General features: G+C 47.2%; 1 protein-coding gene across 4 annotated transcripts in view; it reads right to left on the bottom strand.

Annotated features, from left to right (window-relative positions):
• NTRK3 (neurotrophic tyrosine kinase, receptor, type 3) overlaps positions 1-23,942 on the bottom strand; it is a 620,856-nt gene that overhangs the window by 144,839 nt on the left and 452,075 nt on the right. Inside the window, exons 13-14 of one of the 4 annotated variants that reach the window (XM_006885183.1) lie at positions 15,438-15,572; positions 13,576-13,694 (exon numbers count right to left, since the gene is read on the bottom strand). The exons of the other annotated variants lie outside the window; for them this stretch is intronic. Of the exons in view, the coding sequence (XP_006885245.1) occupies positions 13,576-13,694; positions 15,438-15,572 (254 nt within the window). Of the gene's footprint in view, positions 1-13,575; positions 13,695-15,437; positions 15,573-23,942 lie in introns of those variants that run through there. 4 annotated transcript variants of the gene reach the window in all.

Genomic DNA, 23,942 nt, shown 5'->3' with positions numbered 1-23,942 from the left:
GGGATGTCTCCTGAGATACCTCTGTGGGTGGATGTAGACCACCAACCTTTGCACTAGTAGTACATTGTCTAACCACCTGCAGAACCCAAGGACACCTATTAATCAACCTTGACGTTGTTGTGTATCATCAAGTTAGAACTGATCCACACCTGACCCTCCAGTGGGTTCTCAGAGGTAATAAATCACACAGGAGAAGAATGCCCAACTTTCTTCCATGGAGGAGCTGATGGATTTGAACCACATACCTTTGAATTGGCAGCTATATAGAAATGCATACTTCTCTCCTGATGGGTTAAGTATCTTCCCAATGGCCAGAAAAGCCAGGTTTGAATTCGGGCTTCTCACGTTCCTTGACAGGAGTAGGGATGCTGCTCACAGGTTCACTCTTTTTGTCTTTAATCCTGGATCCATCCCCCACTGGAAGGAGCCTCACGTCCACACACACGCATACTCAGTCACATTTCCCGACCTACTCCAATCTTCATTTGGTCCACTTCCCAGCCCTGAACATCTGTCCCTGACCCTCCATTCGGTCTGGTGCCTCACACATCTGCCGTGCAGCTCAATGCTGAAGGGGAAGGTCCAGTCAAGAAGCCTGCACCACCATGGAGATGAGCTCAGGGCCACTCTAGCAGGGATTTCTTATTTGAGCACAGAGGTATATGGTCTAGAAAGGGAGTGAGATACAAGTGCCAGGAGGTCCTGTCCATGGCCCTTGGACTCCTGGAAGCCGAAGGAGGGTCAAACAAAGCAGATCCTTGGGAAATGGTGGATCCCGCCTGTCCAAGTCGTGGAGGGTCTGAATGGATGTTGAGGGCTACGAAGTGGATCAAATGAAGGTTAGAGTAGCTCAGGAATGTGGCTGAGTGTGCACATGTGTGGACGTGAGGCTCCTTTCACTGTGGGATGGATCCAGGATTGTAGACAAAAAAGACCGAACCTGTAAGCAGCATTCCTGACACTAGTTCATTCCAACTCGTATCAAGGACCTGAAAATCCTGTCTGCAGTCTCAGCAGTTGTAGGGTTTTCAACCCACCAATACTGACAGTTTGGGCTGAATAATTCTTTATTTCAAGAGGCCTTCAGTAGCAACGGCCCCCTAGAAGAACAACCTAAATGGTCCCACACATTGACAAACGTGCCTCGGAAGGGGGCAGGATCGTTCCCGGTTGAGACCCGGACTAGGAAGCTCTGGAGGCTGTACAGCTGGAGGACGCTTACAGCAGAGAGCAGGGTGCGGAGCAGAGACTGTCAGAACCTGAAAGCGGAATCAAGGAACTACCTCCCCTCGGCATCTCACAGGCATTCAGACCCTATTCTCCTGGCAAAGAGTTTGACGTTGTCAGTGGCAAAAACTGCTCCTCAGAATCAGAGTTGTTCATTCCTCCTGCTCTCACTTGGTAGATTTTCAAACCATGTTCAAGCTCAGTCTTTTTAATTATCCAATGTTAACAGCTCCATTAAGCTTATGTTCCTCTTCCAGAGCAGGCAACATCCACTGTTTAACCTTCCCTCTGAGAGATAAGTACTTCTTATATTCTTGGCCGCTAAGCACACAATATTGCACCTTCTTTGGCTTGAGCTGTTACCCACTGGTCATAATGGCAGGAGCACATAGGATTTGGACACCTTTAAACTTGGAGCTAAGAACACATCAGGTGGAATCACCTGCATCTGGGGCAATTCAAACTTGGTTTCGGAATCTTCTGGTGCCTCAGTTTTCCTGAGAGCAATAAACCCAGGAAACCCTGAGACCCTCTCAGGGGATCTAGATATCAAAATTGTTTTCTTAATAAAAGTAAGAGGGTACATGTGTGGATTCCCTCTTGTCCTGTCCAGGCAGATACAGAGTTTTCCAGGGGCCTCAAAACATGTGCTGATATTCTTTCTCTGATGGCTAATGACATATCTGTGATGCTACCCACCCCTATTTCTGTCAGTCTTAATTTCAAAAACAAGACAGATATAGCACATATGAACTCGAACTCCTTGGATACTCAGTCATTTTTAAGGGATCCTAAAGGCAAAGTTTCCGAATCAGTGCCCTAGAACAATGATGCTGTTCACACCTTGACATCACAGAAAGTGGAGAGTGTAGGGGGGAAACACTTGAAAGATCTTTCTGAGAGGTGGAATAAATTCCTGAGTGTAAAAATAAGTACATTTTCAGAGTTTTATAACAGGAGTGTCACTGTGACATTTTCACTGCAAAATGTTCTCCATATTCTTTAAGGTGGGGAGATAAACAGGTCTAGGGGAGAAAAAGTAAAAGTATTAATATTTTCAACAAAAGCAGTATATCCTGAATTCAGTATTGATTTGCTGGAGTTGCACTGATGCTCTGATTTGCACTTTGACCAGTCTCTCCTCACCCACTCCAAACAAGCCAAACATGGCTTCATTGTTTGCATCTCCTAGAGTGTCAGAGGTGTGTGGAGACAATGCAGAGACTGAGGTCAGGCTGCATTACTTGTACAGATGCAAACATGAGAATCTGAGCCTTTAAATTTTATCTTCTCATCAATTTTGTGATTACCAGTGGATTTCAATTAAGATATAATTATCATCCAGAATTTTATTTTTTTTTTTCACATCTAAATAACATCAGTGATCAAATGAAAGACGCCAATACCATTCCCTCCAGCTTCAGTTCCAGGCTTTTGGTGACTGCTACTCTGTCTTCATTCTGCTTCTCTACTTCACTTCCCCCCTTCATCAGATAGATGCTACTTCTCTCCCAGGGACTGAGAAGCTCTGAAACACAAGGCATGGTCCCTCTGGCAGCCTACCCAACAGACACATGACAATTGCCTCCATGTCTCGGATGGAGCAACTGAATGGTAAAATCCACCTTCCCAAGTCAACATGGCCAGCTGGTAGTGTCTTGCTGTCAAAGGCCAAAACCAAGTTACTTCCTATCCATGGTAACATTACGGTCTCCTGAGGCCTTGTTAGAAGATACAGGGGCTGGAAGCTCATTGGCACGGAAGGACGTGATCAATGACATGTTGGAGACCCTTTAAGAGATGTGTTGACTTGTCCTGTTTGAAATTATTTCTACGAATAGTCCCTTCCCTAAAGCCCTTCTTATCAAAGGATGTGCATTTTCTTAATTAAAATAATAACAAACTCATTGCTATCATATCAGAACCCACTCAGATATGACCTGTCAGGAGTTTTGTGAGGTTGTAATCACACAGGAGGATATGCCCATCTTTCTCAGAATGTGCTGTTTATGGATTCAAACAGCCAGAGAGGCTCAATTTTTAGGTTAGCAGTGCAATACTCTACACCACAACACACCACAAGAGACCCTCAAAAGAATAATAGTAAACATAATAATAACAGTCGCTTAATAGAGGTCAACAGAAAGGCTCCGACAAGGTAAGGGTTGCCAGTTCAAGACGGGGGAAACGAAATAATAGAACATAAACCATCATCGTAAGCTAGCCATTTCTCTTCAGCTTGCTTCCATCTTCTGTGCTATAAATAATTCAATTTTTTCCCCTCTTAAATATCACAAAACCAAGTTAGAATCTTTATGTGAAGGATTCTACCAGGTCCTTCTCTCCCTCCTCCTCTCCCTCCCTAGCCAGCCCGGCAACTCCCAAGGGAACGACCCCTCAAGCTTTAACATTTATTCTTTGACATTTCAGACTATTTGTTAGGCAGAGCTGCCTTCTTGAGATCAAAGTCAGAAAATCTCCCCTAGAACTCCCGCTTGGCCCTGTCCAACTGTGACAGGGGCTCTATTAACCCCTAAGCATCTGCTTTCTTCCTTGTGCTGCAAAATCTACTGACCCCTACCAGAGAGAGCAGCCATCCCTGCCCTCTGACCACCCTGTCCTTGCTTTCAAGACTCCTCACCTTTTGTGAGGGGCGAAGGTCACTGTTTCCACCTGTCACACTAACACAGCTGGCAGAAAGGACTTAATAATCAAAAGGAGACAGGGCATTCAGAGCACCTGTCTGGGATCTTCTATATCAGCATCATCAAGAACTCAAAAGCCATGTGGAACAAGGAAGGGTGGCTTACCCCAAGTCAGTCTGCTAGTGGTAGAGCTGGGACTGAGCCCCAGGTCTCCATTCCTCTGTGTTACTACTAGATGACGTCACTTCCACCAGCCACCTCACAGGCCGGCTGTGTTTAAGGTTGAAGAGTCAAGCTCTTACATGCAATGACTTACCATGTTCTTCTGAGTTATCCCAGTGCAGGTTTTCTGTTCTTCTCAAGAGGGTCTACCCACCAATACCCAGAATCTCTTCCGACTCGTGAAAGCAGAGGGTAAAAGTGAAGGACTGAGCCTACAGCTGGGGAGAGGTACTTGTAGAGTGTGGTTGTTAATCTTGACATACAGAGCTGGGTGGTGCATCACACATCATGATTGGTTCTTAGAAGTTCAAAGCTGTACCATAACCGAGTGTCGTCTAAAGCGTGCACGGTGAATCTGTTAATTGGTATTAAGTGAAGCCTGTTCTATGCCCAAGTAGGTTTGCAAAGTGGTAGGATAAAGAGGTCGATCAGTTTGCAGCAGGACTTCTCTGAGCCTTTAACATCCCAATGACTACTGTGATTCTACTAACATTAATAGTTGCCATCCAGTTGATTCTGACACATGGGGACCTCATATGTGTCAGAATAAGACTGGACTCCGTAAGATTTTCAATGGACGATTTAAAAAAAGAAATACATAAATTGCCAAGGCACTTCTCATTCAAACTACCAAACTTGTTAGGAGCCGAGATTGTTGCCCTATTATAACCCTCAAGCAGCTCAGATTCTACTGCTGTTGTTGTGTGTCATTCAGTCCTAGTGAGTTTCCAGAGGCTGCAAATCGCACAGGAGGAAACTGCCCACCTTTCTCCCATGCAGCAGCTGGTGGATTTGAACTGCATAACTTTGCATTGGCAGTACAATTCCTTACCACTAAGCCACCCGAACTCAAGGTGGCTAAACTAGACAAAATTCCACAAAGGCATTTGATGGACCTTTAATATCTCATGAGAGTAAAAGGAAACACTGCTATACCCAATGAAAAGCAGAGCACTTGATCTTCACAGCACCATTTATTGAATAAAAGTGTAAGAAAAAGATTTTCTTCAAGTTACGGGTTTCAGATTATGTGTGCACCATTTTGCCAAAACGGAAGTTTTGCCCATAAAATTGAACTCCTATGGAACAAGAGCACATGAAGTGGTTGCACCAATACCATTATTAAGATGACCAAAGACACAGTCCTGGGAATGTGCTGTGGGGTTATTCTCGTCTTCTTAAAAAGACCACACTGGCCATTTGGTATTAAAGGCACTACTCAGAGATGGCCCGTTATGGAAGCAAGAAGTGCCAAACTGACAGCTGTAAAGACTGAACGATCCCATGAATCATTTAAACACGGACACAAAATTGAAACCCTCCCAGGGAGAACATTCTCAGGTTATGTTCTATACTGGTTGTGCCTCTCCTTTCTGTGGGAAAGAACAGGCTCGGGCGTTCCCTGGCCAGCTCGACCTCTGCTCCCCCTGAGGGGCTACAGCCAGAGCAGTGGCCCTCAGATGGCAGCACCATGGAGGGCCCCTTGTCCCAGCTGTGACCTCTTGACCAGGCTGAGCTTTCAGAGACTAACGCTCATGACAGAAGTCGCTTGGGGATAGAGTCCTCAGGCGCTCTCTCAGAATTAATAGCAAGGGAGGCTGACAGTATAACCCACAGACCTCACTCAGCATCTCCTGTATTCCTGAATAGTTCTTGAGAAAACTGTTTTCAGGAGCCCCAGGAGAGGCACCTATGTTGACTGGCCCAGGGGGAAAATATTTTAAGACTTGATCGTCTCTTGACCTTGGCAGCAGGAAGGCTGCTTGTCCAGTCAATGCTCAGAGAGATTGGAAATGTGTGGGGTGAAAGGTCGCCTTTTCCACAGAGGTAAAACCTATTCAGCTTTTTTAAGGACTCTATTGTGCTCCTGACACCATCAGGAACCTGGTCGTATGAAGCCAATAGGTCCCTCAGCCTGTGAAGCTGGTTAGGACTGAGTTCCAGATTCTAACAGGACACATCCTGTCCTCCCCTGAGAGATCCATGTGACACTGGAGAGGTCACTGCTTTGCATCAAGCCCTGCAGAGCACAGACCACAGCGATGTGACAGCAAGCAACACCCTAAGTTCCCAAACAGACCAGAACTAGAGTTTCAGCGTAGACGTGTAGGTGGTATTTCAGAGTTCTGTTAGAGCGTCGCTGCGCCATGTCTGCCAGTAGAGATCAAGATGTCACTTCTGAGGTGTGGTCTTTGCTCTTAGCACTGCTGGCTAACCTTGAGAGCAAGGAAGCAAAAGCTAGGTCTTTCTAACAAAAATAGAAACTTTGGTCCTGTGCAATCCCTACAGACAAGACCAGGCTTCATTGCGCTGCCATGGTTACAGCACGTAGGTGGTGGAAACTGTGAGGAAGAGACGCGCCAAGACAAACCGGACATCACTGTTGTCCACCAAGACCATCAGTGTTACTTACCACAGTCGGGTGAATTCTGGAGCTGCCGTGATGATCGATCTGCCCCCACTCTTGGATGAAGTCATACGTGTGAGGTGGCAATCAGCTGGTTACTTACACGTTTGGGCAGCCTCATATCTTGCTCTTCAAACCCTCCCCATAGCGGAGCAGGGAATCCTCATTTCTTAGACACGGAGTAAGAGGTGCTCAGAGTTTCACATCTCTGTCATGAACCATATGCCCTTTCTCCCCCTCAAGCACACCAAATTAGGTTCACCTCCAGCAGACGGGCCTTAGCAGCTCCACATCTCCTCCTTACCCTTCACAGGAAGCACAGGAGGATATGTGCACCCACATGTCTTCTGCCTTTTTCAAGTTCTCATCACACACACACACACACACACACACACACACACACACACACACACCCGCCCAGGAATGCTGGGTCATCTCAGCCCTCCACTCACATCTGCCTGGAAGTCCAGGGAGATGAGAGAAGGTCTAGTGCTCCCAGGAGCAGCCGGGGTGCAAGTGTCCCAGGAAAGCAAGGGAGTAGGAGAAGAGAGTCAGTGGTCCACCTGCATGTATCTCGGTGAATGTGGATTTTACAGTGAGGAAGTCTCCTTAGGGGAAGAGGTCAGTATCTACTATGAGACTCTGTCTCAGGTCAACATAAAGAAAATACCCACAGGTCTCAGGGCTGTTGTAAGAGTAGCTGCACATGGCACCTCATCCTTGCCCAGAAGGGAGGGGAGGATGGTTTCTCTGAGCACATGGTGGTGGCAGTGACTTGGGAACCCTAGGCAGGGGTCCTTTGTTTGAATAGCAATCAGGGAGGTCTCTGACCTCCTTAGAGAAACTCCTAGAATTCATCGGCATCAAGTCTGCATCTACTCATAGCTGACTCTCCAGCAGGTTTTTGGAGGCTGTAAAGTGCATGGGAGAGTGACCATCTTTCATGAAGCCACTGGTGGTTTTGAACCAGCAGAAGCACCACCTTAGAGTTAGCAGCACAACTCCCTACCCGCTAAGCCACCAGAGCTCACTGCTCACATGGAATTGTCTTCCCTGATCAAGCTAACAGGAAGCAGGAGCCCATCTATGCAAGTTGTACCCACGGAGTGGGAGGAACTCTGATTAGAATTCCACCCAAATGGGGCTCAGAATCCTGATGGAACTTCTGCGCCCCTGGAGATAACAAACGAAGAAACCTTTTTTTGCTGGGATGGATTTCTTCCTCAGCTGAACTTTTGCATTCAAAGGAGGTTGGAGCAAGCATCTGCTCAGCCAGTTTCCTCAGATACATCCTCAGCTCAGGGCTGGGCTTTCTTTGCAGGATGGGGAGTTCATTCAGACGGTGGTAGGACTGCGATTTCTAAAACCACAGCTATCCAAGGAAACTAGAGGCAGCAGGCAGCTCGCCCACAGCTACCAGCACCAGAGTGGCAATGTGGTGGGTGGTAGAGCTGTAAGAGGGAGGAGGGGGAACTCCAGGCCGACTCTGGAAAATCCAGATATAAATGAGGCACCCACTCTTCTCTCCCTCTCCCTCCTGCTGCCCCAGTGCCTCCTCCACTGTTGTTCTTAGTTTTCTCTCTGTGCTTTCTGGAGAAGCCAGGCAGTGGTGATGCTCCCCCCTCCCCTCCCCTGCTTGGATGGATGCACACCTCTCTCTCCACTGCCCTCAGTATCCCCAGCTTTCAGCATCAGTGTGGCAGAGCACAGAAGCAGAGGATTCAGAAACCACTGCAGGAACCAAGGCTCCGGCTGGCTCTTTGCCTAATCTGTGCCTGGTGCTTTCCAAAAGCTCAACAAGAGTGAAGTTGTTCTGCATTGATCTCTCCCTCCTGGGCTTTCTCTGGAGCTTCCCACCCTCCTCCTCACTGCTCTGAGCCTCTTGATCCTCTCTTAATACCTGGGATTGACCTGAAGGAGCTGAGCCAGTGCAGGGAAGTGCCTTAGCCTCAAAAACTGAGGGGAGGTCACATCCTGGATACAGAGGTGGAGGTGAGGATGCGGCTGCAGGAGGGAATTTCCAACCAAGCAGAGAGAACCAGGGAGGCCTGAGACCAGTTTCTTGGCTTCTAAACTGCACAGGATTGGCGTCTGTTCTTTGCTTGGGTGAGAACCACATGGCTGAAGCTCCACCTACCAGGAGGTCTGGGAAGTGAGCGCTAAAAGATCAAGTGACAGTGGGGCATTTTGGGAAAGAGCTTCCTGCCGACACGTGCTCGGGCCTTGGGCAGCCTGCACTGCAACCATGAGCACTGAGAGTTAGCCTCATCTATCAAGCCCTCTCTCCTCTACTTGAAAGACGTCCTCCTCAGTCTGTCTGGGAATCTCAAGAATTGCAGAACAGCTGATTTCCCTGAGACCTAAGGCCAGCCACACTTCTCAGGGTCCAAGGCCCTTGTCTGCTAGAGCGGGTGCACGGTTCACGCTCCTATTCTGGAGTCTTCTAAAATCCCCTGGACAGATAAGTCCAGAGGGGAGTGAGTGTCTGGCCTGCCCCCGATGACCTCTCGAAGACTCACTCCTAATATAAGAGGAGTGGGGCTTTGGCTGTAGAATGCTCAGGCTTGCAACCTTCCAGGAACGGAAGATGGACTCTCCCAAGGATAGTGTAGCAGAGATATGAGAGCACTCTGAAGTCAAGTTCACCTGGTGCCAAGCCTGGTCTGCAAGTCCAGAGTGGTGAGCCCTCGAGGTAGTTACAGAATCACTCTGAGGCTTAGCTTCCTGGTGTGCAAAGCACACGTGGCTGAAGGAGGTGCCTCGTACTTGGACCAGATTACTCTTGTCAATGCTCAACAGTGAGCTTCTTGGGCATTCTTTGTGGCTTGGGAACCACCTCCAGGATCTGGCTACCTAACATGAATGGAAGAGCCACTTCTTCTCCAGGGAATATCGCTGGGAAGTGTCTGCCCTGATTTTACCAATGCGTTATGAAACTTAAGAACGCAACTCGTTCCAAAATAGGGTACAGAACCAGCACGCCTCAGTCATCCCTTCAGAATCAGGATCCAACTCATTAGCCCCTGGCAAGTGGCCTGTGTCACTGGGAGCCCCTGCATAAGAATCCCCTATATCCAAAACATAAGCTTCCGTCCAGGGACGTCATTCTAACGTCCTGCCATTGAGATTCAGAATTCAGGTTTTCTGAGAAGGAGCCTGAGCTAGAGTTGCAGGTACAGTTGGTCCCTGAGTCCCCCTAAACCAAAGCCAAGCCAGGCCTACCTCCTTTCAGGGACTGAATGCCCTCCAGGCATGCCCTGTGCTAGCTCTGGCGACCCAGAGGCTCATCACTGGGGTAAATATCCTGGGACTTCAATATCTAGCAGGAAAACAGAGTCCTAAGAACACTAATTTTCATCAGGATCAGCAGGGTCCACACTCCACCAGCCAACTTTGTCAAGCTTCCCTGCCATCTGTCTTTTCTGACATAATCTTAGACCTCAACCCTCTTTACATCCTCTCACTAGAGCATAAGGCCTTGCCTTACACTTTACCAACTAATTAAAAGGCACCAGGCAAGACTTCCCTCACTCTAAACCTCTTCTTGATCCCAAACCTCTAAATTAACTTCATCTCCAATTTTCCCCAGGTCCCCTCAAAAACTCCCTACCATCCACTCACCCATGTCTACGACTAACCAGTCCTTCCGCCGATGTATTTTTTCCCCCATTGTCTCAGGAACCACGTCTACACCACCTCTTCCTCTTGACGCCTTGACAAAAAGCAGCCTTGACTCTGCCTTATTAAACACATAAAGCACTCCCTGGAATCCTTCCACCAATCCCTTCATGGTCCCAAGGATAATTCTAAAGCCGGGACATCCCTGTTCTAATCTTAACGCCCTGGAGCCACTGGGAACAGGTGAACACAGAGCCCTGGAGCCACCAGGAATAGGTGAATGCAGAGTTGGGATATTGCCGCTCAGACTAGGTCATCGTAGAAGAGAGGAGCTATTCTAGGAGAGATGGTGCTCACACTGAACCAGACTTCTATAGGAGATCAAGGAGGGTGAGCATGCCTCTCCTATAAGTGAGTGCAGAAGCCCAGTCTGCTCAGTGCACTTCCAGCTTGAGCTCTCCCAGCTGACTTCACCTATCTCGCTTTACCTCCTGAGCTCCAACAACTCTTCCTGAGGCCCAGTGAAGGTTCATGTCCACCAGAAACCCTTCCTAGCAGCCCTATCCTCCACTGTGGTCCCCTATTTTCCCTTATCGACCCTTGTTCCCCACCACAGTGTCCCATCTTCCTAAAAGGAAGAGATCCCTTCTAACCATGCCCAGGCCTGGAGCCCAGGAAAGACAGGTATGCCCACTCATCTAAGGATTTCACTCTTAGCAGGACCCCAAGACTCTTACTACCATTTTCCAGTAACCATGTGTATATGTATAGATGTCTATGTGTTTGTAAATGCCAGTTTGAAGGTATTTGTGTATAAATGTTCATGTACGATGTGCATGTATGTAAAGTGTGTATGTATACATGAATGTGTTTTACTTGTATATCTTGTGTATATGCATGTGCATGTGGGTGAGGGAGGTTACCTTTGAATATCTTTGAAATGATCTAGCCTAGAAGCTCATAGCCTTCATTTTTCTTTTGGCAAAGTCACTTTTCCATGGCCCACTTGAGAGATACAAAGCCCCTCTGGCTTAGAAAGAGTTCCCTTGGCTTGCTGGTAAACCAAAGAGGACTTAGACATCTTCCCTACATGTGACTGTGAAGACGGGTTCCCCGTGACCTTGGGTGTTTGGACAACTGAACAATCACTTAAGCAACAAAGATGTGATGGTCTCTGGGGCTCAGCTAAAGTCTCCTGGAGTCAGGTTGGAGTCTTGCATCTGCCCTTATGCTGTAGGAACTTGGGAGAGACATTTGCCTCTCTGTGACCCTGAATTTCTGACAGAGCACATCACTTTGTGGAAAGGCCCCATCTGAAGGACTCTTCTATGAAAGCTCCATCCTGGAGCAGATGGTAAGGGCCTTTGCAAACAGGACTGAGCTAAGAAAATAAAGAATTAACAGCAAAATGGGGGTGGAGAGAGAGACGTGGGTAGTTCTGGAGTTTCTTTTAATATTCTTTCCAAAATTTCCAAAAAAGAGGACTGATGCAGCCATTTCATTAGAAAATAAAGTGTTTATTAAGAAACTATACACTGAACACTCCTATAAGTCTCTGTGGAAATACAACGCCCCATTGTCGAAGCACAAGGTGAGGAAAATGGCAGAATAAAAGATGCTGGGATGGATGAAGCCTAGGCGGCTGGAAATGAGGTAATGATTTACAATAATTAGAAAACATCAACCTCACGCTTACTCCTTAAAGCCACGCTCTGGAGCTGGCCCTGGATCCAGAGGGGCAGCAGGGCATGATGGTAATAACCTGACATGAAGTCACGGGGAGTAGGAAGAGGGGGAGCCAGAGGGGCTACATCAACACACACCTGGAGGCCCTGGAGGAAACAGGATTCTCCACAGGAATTCAGGTGCCTAGGAGGCCACCCCAGATACTGGGCAAGAACCGGTATCATTCATGCTTTTAAGTTCCATGGAGGCATCTGCAGAATCGGGCTAGGAACCTGATTCGAAGATACAGCCTCCAAGAAGACCCACAAATCAAATTCCTGCGTGGAAATCTTAACTCCCAGGAAGCTTTTCCAATAGCACACTTTACCTATTGTTGTATAAAAGCATCCCAAGACTCAGTGGGTTAAAACCACCACCATCTCCCCAAGAACTGCCCCACAGGAAGCCCCTTTTCTCTGCTCTCCAGCCTCCAGTGGGCAGCCTATACTTACTTCCCACAGAGGAGTTGCCAGGAGTAGGGAAGGCTGCTCCAAGGAGCCAGCCAGCCACACAGCCAACATGCCAGCAAATCTAGGGAACCCCCAGTCCTGACAACGGGTCCTTTCCTACTGTAGTGGTGGAAGGTCAACCCCTTCCCTCTCCCCAGCAAGTCAAGGTGAAAATGGGGGAAACAAACCCTCTTTGGGAGAGCGTGGCCATGGAGTAAGTCATGAGTCAATGCAAACAAAAGAAACACAGATCTCGACCAGAGAACAGGATGACACGCCCACTGGTGCCATGAGAGGGGCTGGAGGAGGCCAATTTCTCCTTCTCTTCCCCTGTAGTTCATCTTGGTCTTGAAATGGTGATTCCATTGGGTTCCAAAAGTTCTCAGATTCAAGACAAAGTGACAGTGGGGAAAGAGACAATCCTGGGATCACAGACTAGCAGGAAAGGCCTTGGCGCCTCATCGCCTTGGTCTCTTGTGATCCTAGTACGATGGCCAGTTCACTGGCAACATGTCCTGCAGCCAGAGCTTGTCAGAGCTGCATCTAGGGGCCAAAAGGGTAAAAACCCCCTCTCCAAGGAGTTTAGTATCGCACTCAGAGAGGGGGGAAAAAGAGGGGGCAAATGTGTCCAAAAAAAGTAGGATTTTCTCCACCAAAAAAAATATATTTTTATCAAATGATTGGGTTTCCGTCCTTTCCTCTGGGACCTAATCTGACGCCAGCATGTGGGCCTGGCCCCCTCCTCTCTCCGCGCCATGTCTACCTCCACTTAGGTGCTCTCTGTGACGCTTCCCCAGCTGGAGGGTGCAGGGCAACAAAGTCACTAAGAGGATAGCATGGTCTCCTAGGGTCAACTGGGAGAGCCCACGGTTCCAGGCAGGGAAAGTGAGGCTGGAGCACGGCAGGGCTGCAGCAGGCTTTCTGGTGGTGGTGGCTGGGTTGGTTTTAGAAAGCAAGAGAATGGCTAGAGGGTTTAAAAGATGGCTCCTGGTGCACAGGTTTTTAATTTCCTTTATTGGCTCTAAAGATGGTGGCAGGAGCTGCCTCGTAGGTCAGAAAAAACAGGAGCACAGTGATGACTGGAAGGCAAGGGCGACCCTGCCAGTGGTGGAGGAGGAGGACACCCGTCTTGTTGAGTTAAAGGGTGTGAGGGCACCGGAGACTCATGCAGTTTCTACTTAGCGTCCCCGGATCCAAACTGAACCACGCCTAGAGCTTCCAGCCTCTCAGAGGGCCCAGTCTACCAAGGTGACATCAAAACAGGGAGGTTTAAAAGGAGTGTTTAAAAGCCATGACGTCCTTTGCTGAAATAAACATTGACATCCTCAACATAGATGCCATGGTTAAGAGGCTTGGAATGTCCAGGAAGGCTTATTGGATTCAACATAATTTCTCTGAAACCTATAAAAAACAAAAACAAAAAAACAGAAAAAAGCAAAATAAAGTAAAAACCAAAACCCCTCCCCCAAAGAAGATCAAAACTAGGAGGGAAAACAGAGAAGGGGCTGGAAGGGGGACAAACTGGAGATACAGATACAGATATATTGGGAACAGCCAAATGAATTGTCAGCAACAGGGAAGGAGGAAAGGAGGGGACGAACTTAAAACCAAGCGTGGTCAAAGAAACTGGAAACACTCCATTTTGCTGCTGCTAATGAAAGGGAGCCGGCAAAATATCCAGGGGCCGGGCCTTGGGTCATCCCGGAAAAGGAGAGCCAGCCACATCTAAGCGGGTCTCCATCTGTAATCATCTTATTTCTAAGAGGGAGGAGCCTCTGACGATGAGCCAATGACTAGGAGCAAAAGGGGAAGTATAACTAGGGTCACTAACGGGCTAAGGAGCAGGAGAAGAGGGCTCTGCTTTCTCAGAAAGTAACATTCTTTCTGTATGTGACATTCTGATTCTAGGAGGTGTCATTCCATAAACTACTGTGATCACTCCCAGGGTAAGACTCCTAAGCCAGTAAGCTTTTCCTCTAATGATGACTGGTCTTTCAGCCTTCCCATAATGCCAAGTCCTAGATGGAATGGAGGACTTCAGGGACAGCTCACCTCCTTCCTGGTCACCCATGCCAGGACTGAAGTAGGATGTCCCAGCAGTTCCTGCCCAAATCCCCAAAAGGAAATTGCTCCATCAGCTACAGTTTAATGTCTGTAAATAGTATGTGTCTATAGGTGTGTGTGGGGTGTGTGTGTGTGTGTATGTGGCATGAATGTGTGTATACGTGTGTATAGACATATTAATGGCACAAGTCTTATCTTCAGGAGAGCTACATACAGGCAGTCCCCGGGTTATGAATGTTCGTCTTGTGAACTAAATACTTGCCCTTTAACATGTAAATTTCCCCTTCTGAACTAAATCCCTACTTGCAACAAATTTGTCACAATCCCTTTCACTTGCTGTACATGCAGCATTAAAATCAACAGGAAGACTTCGAGCCTTCTCTTGCACTAAATGCTGTACCAAACAAGAACTGCCTGCAACTATCCCAACTTCCTTACAAATTCTGAAAACCACACTCAGGAAGGACTCTTGCTTCTAACCTGGAAGGACTCTTGCTTCTAACCCGGGGATTGTCTGTGGAGGCATGTGGAGGTCATAGTGGACAGCTGGGTGTACCAGACACGATGGGCCGAGGTTGAAACTATCTGGATGTATCGAGAATTTTCCCTTCTCCTCCCCATGATGTAGTTTGATCAAACCCAGGATGAGTCCTCCTGGGTGTTGGGACCTCTCCCTCTGTGGGGAGCTGGGTCAGGTTTGTGAAGACAGTGTCATCATGTTTGTATACCTAACGTCACTTCCCTGGGCTAACCTGGGAAAAGGGCTATCTCTGGCCTGAGGGAGAAAGACCAGTGGTCTGGGCAGCTTGTGGAACAGTTTGTGACCCCATTCTTTCTCTCCAGGCTCTTGTCCCTGTCTAGCTTCTCCTAGACCTACCCCCTAAGCTCTATGAAGCTTCTTCTAGAAAATACTTCTCTAACTTAAGGGATGTTAGTAACAGCCTCACTGGGTCCCTAGCCATTCCCCAATCCTCTAGGACAAATGGAAATGTGGTGGGTTCTTAAGGTCTTTAGAATCAGAATTAGTAGCGGGGAGGGGAGTCAGTACTGTATACAAAGATGTTAAAGGAGGTAACTCACCATGTGACCTCGGGTAAGACACTTCCCCACTCTGGACCTCAGGTTCCTCATATATATAGTGGGTTGATGGGACTAGATGATCTCTATTGTCCTTCAAGTTTAATATCCCATGATTGTCTATGTTTGAAAAGACCCCTGGCAGAAGAGGCAGACATGGGGTGAGTTAATGGTCAGCTCCAAGTGTGGAAACATGGGGAGGTAGTTTTCTTAAATGCACAATGCCAGAAATAGAAATTCAATGTGTCCCCAGCTCCTGTACTCATGCTGCGTTGCTCCTAGCTTATTTGATCCATAAATTCAGATTCATTATGGTCTAAGGTTACACAGTGGCATTAAAGAACTAATGCATATGGAGTCAGGGAAGAAAGGTTTGTCCTCACCATGAACTCCATCCCTCCATTCCCTAACTCCTTGTACCCCATTCTCCTTCCTCATGTTGAAGCTGTAACCAGCCCTGCCTCTCTGGGTACCATTTCAGGAACAGCTAGAATAATCTATCTGGGGAGACGATCCTGTGCACCCTAGGCCCTCTTTTTGGCCCTATAACATCTACAGATGAAATTTAGCTAACCTCTGAGATGGAAGAAAAATGCCAAGGGGAAATGAAGAGGATATGAGAAAAGGCACCTTTAAATCTTTCTTTCCTTGGTTACGGTATGAATAGTTGGAACAACAGATGCTGCTGGCTCCCTGTTGACCCTAGGACTGTAACTCCCAGGAAAGAGCTATCCATGTAGAGCAGGGAGGCCTGCGGTGTGCAGGGCCCGGGAAGGCTCCATGAAGGATCCATTAACAGCAGAGGCCAAGCCCGCCGGAGCCTCTGCCAAGGTCCCTGAAGCTGCCTCCGTGAACATGAGCCTTTTCCCATATGAGCCGGGATCTGAAGTTTGTTTTCTCTGGAACTCATTCCCGGGTGGAGCTTTTCCAAGACGCTACATGCTGAAGCCTGATAGCAGAAAAGGCACAGATCCAAGCTCCTCCAGTCCTCCCCCTCTGCCTCAGAACACTGACTTGGGGAGGGGGGAGCGTGCAGAGGGCACATGAGGGCTGCACAGGACCCTAGGAAGGGAGCAGAGGGTGAAGGCAAGGCCAAAAGGGAGGAAGACAGCCCTAAAAGGGAGGCCTTGGCCACCAGTCACCTACTGACACTCGTGGCTAACCTCTTCCTCCTTCCGTCAGCAGCTTTCTTAAGTCATTTCACACAGTTACTTGTAGGACCTCTGTAATTCAGAACAGAGACTGGTCTTCAGGGACTGTCTAGGTATATGTTTCCTGAGAAGCAAGCCAGAGACTCTGGGATCATTTTAAGAAAGAGAGGAGTGAAGAGAAGGAAAAGGATGGGAGGGAAGGGACATTGAGCACCCACAGGACTGGAAAAGTGGCTTGCAGCCAATCTCCTTCAGCCAAGAACAGGTTAAAGCTTCAAGGGTGATTCTTAGACTATTCACCACAGCACGAGATGGGCCAGCTTATTCTATGGCCTTACAACACAAAAAGATTCCTGGACTTGCAACTCTCTCTGTTCTTCTGACAATTTCACAGACGCTAAGCATTACTCTGTCACTGGGCTTCAAACCCAGTGCCACTCCTGCATGCTAACCTTGGGATTATAGAGCCATCAAATTTCTAGCATCTTCCAGGCAGAAGAGCATCCTGGCAGCTTCTGGCTACACAAGTTTTACTGACTCTGAAGTCTCGAATGCGTTTCTTTCTACCTCTGCTTCTTTCTTTTGTCTCCTGACAAAATAATGTTATCACCTAACTCCAAGAAGGAATTTAGGTTGCCTTCCTGAAAAAAAAAAAAAAAAAGACCTAGTACCAAGTGGAGCTATGCTGGCTTATCTTCAAATATTTCCTCTTCAAGTTGCTCCATCACAGTGGTTTGTAATACTGACAGCACTGGCTGTGAGTAGGGTACTTGACCCCAGGAGTGGGGTGGAATCAGAGCAGATGCTGAGGTCATGGGATGGCTCTGGAAGAGTGAACCTGAATCACAGAGCAATTCAGAGCTTCGTCCAAATGAATAAGAGCAGGAATTGTTGATGGGACAGGTGTCAGGCAAAGAGACCATTCCCTGCATCCCATTTCATTGAGGCTGACCTTCTCACCAACACGTCTTGCCTTTCCCAAGAGGTGAGAAGACGTGAATGGTTTCGAATCATACTTTGGCAAGCACAGAATGAAGAATGGATCCCCAAGCAGTGCTCAGCTATGACTATCCTGCTGTCAAGAGCATCAAAGATCACCCTGGAACCCAAACATTCATGTAGTTTAGTGACAGTAAAGATGATGACCACTTCCTGTGTCTTCACTACATACTGCCTATGGTTACCTCATTATTCCTCAAAGGCCTTAACCAGCAAACGAGTTATTGCATATTCAGTTGTGAATCCTAGCAATTCCAGGTGAGTCAGAGAATAACTAGAGTCCACAGAGTTGTCAATGATTGACTTTCTGGAAGTAGATGACCAGGCCAACCTCAATTCCACATGCCTCTAGTTGGATTAGAAATGCCAACCTTTCCTACCAGCCAGGGACTCCCCAGCATCCTGTGAAGATTGAGCACATATAGGAAACTGGGGTTCAAGAATATGAACTAACAGCCTCAACTTCAGGCAGTTACTTGGTGGTGTCTAAATGCAAATCTAACTCTTCATGACTCCAAAGCCTTTAGCATGAACTACTTTACAATATGGCTTCCATCCACTGCAACCCAGTATCCAGGAAAAAGAGGCTGAAACAGAGCTCACAGCAGGAGGGATGGGATGTCCACCTGGGAAGCACGCCATGCGTCTGGTCCCTTCTCCAAGGCTCAGCAGAGGGGCCAGAGTTTTCTTTCCTCACTACCAGCTTCCTCGGCTCCAGCCCCTGGGCCTCCTTTTCTGCAGCCAGGCCCTGCTCTAGCCCCTTACCAGGCTGCTTTGCCTTCTTCTTTCAATAGGCTTGTAAAACCTGCTTTGTTCACAAGAATGCTTTGCCTGTATTAAGCCTATTGAGGAAGACATCCCAAACTCTGTCTGGACATGTTCCTCTTCTATCTGATGTCATTACTGGGAGTTCATCTGGAGAAGGACGGAAAACGAACATCCTGAGCTAGAGAGAGGAACTGACAGAGAGGTCACAATTATTTGGAACATAGTCACACCCACAGGAAAGATGTGGGCTATTCGAGAATATCCCTGGGAAGCCAAACAAGGTGCCCACAGGAACTCTCTCCCCACCACCTTTCCTCCAGGCTATGGTAGTGAGAGAGAGTGACAGCTGGGAAGGAAAGCTCCCTGCGCCATCTCTGCCCACAGGGTGGCTCCCCGGGGTCATGTAGAAGGGTCCTCAAAGGTCCCTGGCGGTCCTTGGGATGTGGCTGTGACTGTTTTGCACTGTTATTTTGCCACTATAGTTGCTCCTGCTTGGTTCAATTGAAGGCCTTATGTCTCCTGCCATCAGGCTGCCGGCCCTGGCGTGGGGGAGCAGAATCTCAAGTGCTTAGGCTTGCTGGTTATGGATATTGCTGTTGCTAGTTGAGGCTCATAGCAACCCTAGGTGTGCAGAGTAGAACTGCTCCCCAGGGGTTTTGATCTTTTGGAAGCAAACGGCCTGGTTTATGAGGCACTTCTGGGTGGGTCTGAGCAATAGAGAAGACCTACCCAGGACTCATGACCACAAACTAGCTTGATTTAAAACCTCAGGTTCTCTTCTCTATGATCTCAAGGTTGCAAATTTAACCAGTAATTTATATATCCCAGTGTCTTCAAGTTCATTTCTACTTCTAGCAACCCCACAGAACAGAGCCTTAGGTTTCTATGGTGGCAGCAGGGATGGGACAGCCACCTGGGAAACAGGCCATGTGTCTGGTCCCTGCCCCAAGGCCCCACTGTGGAGCCAGGGTTCTCTATGGCTGGCACAAGCTGAAAGGCTCTGATTCTCCAGCAGGTCGAAGCCACTAGTAGCTCTGAGGGAGAGAGATAAACAGACTCCTTAGGTTTTAGATTTACAGCCTCAGAAACCCTATAGTGGATCTCTATGAGTCATAACCAAGAGCAAGGCACTGAACTTGAGTTAGAAATCTTTACATCATCCTTCCCCCATGGAGTGGTAGGTGGGTTTGAACTGACCACCTTCCAGTTAGCAGCCTAATGCTCTAAACCATTGTGTTGTTCATGGTAGTTTCTTTCTTGGTTCCTAGATATTTCTTTTTTTAACATACATGGTTGTGATGTTTGTGTGTTTAATATTTAGGAGATTTCACATGAAAAGATCCCATTTGCCTACGCTCCCTTGAAAAATCCAAGAATTCTAGAAATGCTAGGCCTGCATTTCTGACACAGTCAATCTCATTTGAGTGGTGGCCACTTGATTTTGACACTCTATGTGGAGTCTTCAGATGAGGGCTGACTAGGAAGAAAGGCTTGGTGATCTCCTCCCGAAAATGGGGGGAAGGGTAATGGGTCGTAAGGTCCCATCTGCAAAAGAACACGGGCTGTCTTGTGATGCCTCAAGTTAAAGGACAGCAGGGCAGTGGCGAACAGCAATGCTCGCCAGTTTGCCATACCCCCCACCACTCCCTTTCATCTTCCACCCAGACTCTGCACTGATTTATAAGATTTTCACAGTCCTGAAGATTGAGCTTAAAATTCACAATAAAAGGTAGCCGGGACCGGACTGACTATGAGGCTCAATCCTGTGCTGCCTGTGGTGATGGCTCACAGTTCTGAAGCAGCTGCTGGAGACCTGAACGTCACAGGAGCAAACCCACTTCAAAAAGAGACGACTGTCAGAAAGGAAACTGGACGGGTCAGAGAAATGAGGTTCTTAGCACGAAAAGGTACCAGAGATCACACTCAACACCGCTGCTGGAAGAGAGGTGGCTCTCATTTCATCATCTGACTGTGACTTCCGCGCTGCCTGACACGTATCAGGCACTTGACAAAAGGTTGCTGAATGTCAGCTCGCAGCACGTTTTAATGTAGCTGTTATATTTCATGGGGCATGATTTGACGCCAAGTATTCCCACATATTGCTATAATAACAAATATCTTACAAAAGGTTCTACGTGATACTGAAATACACTTGGAACTGAAATGTCCCCACTGTCGACTTGTGGCTGAACCGAGATCCCTAACGCGAGTGCACGGCATCTCTCCCTGAAAAGGTGTCTCAATACTGCCAGGAAGAGGGATGATGAGTGGCATCTGGGAGCCTTTGATTGTGGGGCCACCACTGGTTCCAGCTGTGTGCAGATGCTAAGAGGAAGGGGGTGAAGGCTGCCGGACCCCAGGTGTGATGTCATCTCACAGAATCACATCCCACGGGAAATGACAGGGAGAAAAGGGCAAGGAGCTCTGAGATTCTCGGACAAGAGCAAAAGGACTCTCTGGAGGCATCATGAACAGGTGACTCAAAGGAGGAGGGGATACAGATGATTGACGGACTTAGCTGTTAACCAAAAGCTTGGCTGCTTTCATCCAACACTGATAAAAGGTCTGAGGAGAACTTCGGAAAAGGCCACTGTCAGGGAAAACGCTGGGAGGCAGCTCTACTTTGACACACATTGGGTCACGTGTCTGTAGCAACTCTAGGTCAACTGGGAGTTCGTTGTTTGGCGGGTTGTTTTTTGCTTGTTTCGTGTGTGTGTGTGTGTGTGTGTGTGTGTGTGTGTGTGTGTGTGTGTGTGTTTTGCCCTTGACATCACTAAGACCATCTCAGGGATAAGCAACCTGCCTTGGCTTACAGATGCAATCCTAGTCCTACCAGTATCACTGAGCCAACTACAAATCCTCACCACCTTGTAAGTGCTACCCTATGAGGAACAGATTAGAATCATGCCCTCTCTGGTGCCATCCTCATCATCTCTGATCTGCTCAAGTCCATTGTTAGACTCGCTGTGTCAATCCATCTTATTGAAGGTCTTCTCTCTTTCACGGATCCTCTACTTTCCCCAGCATGAGATAGATATAGATAGATAGAGACAGAGACAGAGACAGAGACAGAGACAGAGATAGAGATAGAGATAGATATAGATATAAATTTTTTTTCCTGGCCCCTTCTGACAATGTGCCCAAAGCATGTGAAGGGAAGTGTCACTACCTCGCCTCTAAGGAGCACCTGCACAATAAACTATCTTATTTTGCTTTTTCAAACTTTTGAATGAAAATTACATTCCAGCCATGACTGAGAATGGGTGACAAGCCATTCATGAACCCTCTGAGAAGCCATAGGCACCCACTCACAGCCTGTCTGTCTCCTTGACCTTGCTGCAGAAAACCACGGCCCAGGATTGATGATGTAACTCAAGGAATCTTTTAACAATTTTTCTACATAGCAAACTGCAGCATTGTTTAGCATAATTCTGGACTTTAAATTAAAAGTACCATTTTCTAGATTTATCTATGCTGGCACATGCAGTTCTCATCCATTCATTTTAACTGTTGCCATCAACTGTGTGAATACCTTGCAAATTATGTGCCTGCTCTATGAACCGACATTTATTTCGATTTTTCACTCTTCTCCGAAAAGTTGTAATAACTACTTTAACTTTGTGCACACACAGGAAAATTTCTCCAGAGCAGTGGCTATTTTTTCTGTAAAGTTCTGGATGGTAAATATTGTAGGCGTTGCAGGCCATTAAGGTCTCTGCCCCGACTACTTAGTTCTGCTATTAGAGACTGAAAGTAGCCATAGGCAATATATAAACAAATAAGTGTGGTTATGTTACAATAAAACTTCACTTACAAAACAAGCAGAGGCCAGACCTGACACTCGCCTTAGGGCCACAGTGTGCTAATCCCAGCTCTGGAGGCTTGCTGCTCAAAGGGTGCAACATGGAACAGCAACACCACCAGCAGCTGAGAGTCTGATAGCAATGTGGAATCTCAGGCCTCAGTGACTCACACGTACATTTAAGTAAGATCTTCAGAGACCCTTTTATATAAAACTGCTTGAGCAGGATTCCTATAATTTTATACATATAAACCTTTAGCTTCATTGTTAAATGTTTTCCAAGTTGATGGCTATTGTTGTTAGCTACTATCAAATCAGAAACCTTTAGCTTCATTGTTAAATGTTTTCCAAGTTGATGGCTATTGTTGTTAGCTACTATCAAATCAGCCTCCAGACCCATAACAGCCCCACAGACATTAGGAAGGAAACACTATCTAATCCTGTGCTATCCTCATTTTTGTTGTTGTTATGTGGCATCAGGATTGGAGGTAGACTCATCAACAACATGCATTATGCAGATGACACAGCCCTACTTGCTGAAACTGAGAAGGACCTGAAATGCTTGCTTCTGCAGCCTTCAATATGGATTGAAGCTCAGCATCAAGAAAACAAAGATTCTCACCACTGGGCCAATTGGCAGCATCGTGATGCACGGTGAAGAGACTGAGATTGTAAACAGCTTTAGTTTGCTTGGTTCCACAATGAAAACTCTTGGTACCAGCAGCCAGAAAATTAAAAGACGTATTGCGTTGGGAATGTCTGCTGACAGAGACTTCTCCAAAGTACTGAAGAGCAATGATGTCAGTCTGGAGACTCAGCTGCACCTGATACCCTCCATGGTCTTTACAATCACTTGTTATGCATCAGAGAGCTGGACAATGACAGGGATCATAGAAGGAGAATTGATGCCTTTGAGCTATGGTGTTGGAGAAGAGTATTAAATATACCATGGTCTACTAAGAGAATGCACAGGTCACCCTAGAGAGGGTTAAATGAGGATGCTCCTTGGAGGCAAGGATTCTGAAACTTTGACATACTTTGGACATGTTGCAAGGAGGGATCAGTCCTTGAAGAGGGAGGTCATGCTTAGGAAGGTAGAGAGACAACGCTGGAAAGGAAGACCTTGAATGAGAAGGATTGTTCATTGATGGGGATATGAGGGCAGGTGTGTCAGAGACAATAAGATTGGCACAGGATAGAGCAGGTTTTAGGGCTATTGTCCATAGGGTCACTATGAATCACAGGTGACTAGATGGCACATAACAACATGTGTAGTTGAGTTGATTACAACTCACAGCGATCCTATGAATAATGGCTCCGAATCTTGTCCTATAGTGAGCTGACCTCACTGTCTCTGACATAACTGACCCTACTGCTGTAGTCACTGGGTCAAACTATCTCATCCAGGGTCTTCCTCTCCTGTGAGGACCCTCTACCCATGATGTCCTCCTGGTAACGTGCCTAAAGTATGTGAGAGGGAGGTTCAAAATCTTTGCCTCCAGGAGCAATAGAATTTGACCTTCTCCAGGACAGACTTGTTTGTTTTCTTGGCAATCCATGTTAAGTTCAAGTCTCTTCTCCAGCACCACAACTCAAAGGCATCAATTCTTCTTTTGCAATCTTTACTGCCTAGCTCTCTGATACATAACAAGTTACTGAGAAGACCATGGCCTGGATCAGACACACCTTAGTCTCTACATTGATCTCACTGAGTTTTAGGACTGCTGTCTTTGACAGCATATTTTTCCCAGTGCAACACATCTTTTGATTTCCCACATTTTAGTTAGC

The sequence above is a fragment of the Elephantulus edwardii genome, unplaced genomic scaffold (genome assembly GCF_000299155.1).
Source record: "Elephantulus edwardii isolate Elephantulus edwardi_28Jun2011 unplaced genomic scaffold, EleEdw1.0 scaffold00041, whole genome shotgun sequence".
NCBI lineage: Eukaryota > Metazoa > Chordata > Mammalia > Macroscelidea > Macroscelididae > Elephantulus > Elephantulus edwardii.
Note: the sequence above shows the minus strand (reverse complement) of the source record. Positions and strands in the feature narration are given on the sequence as shown.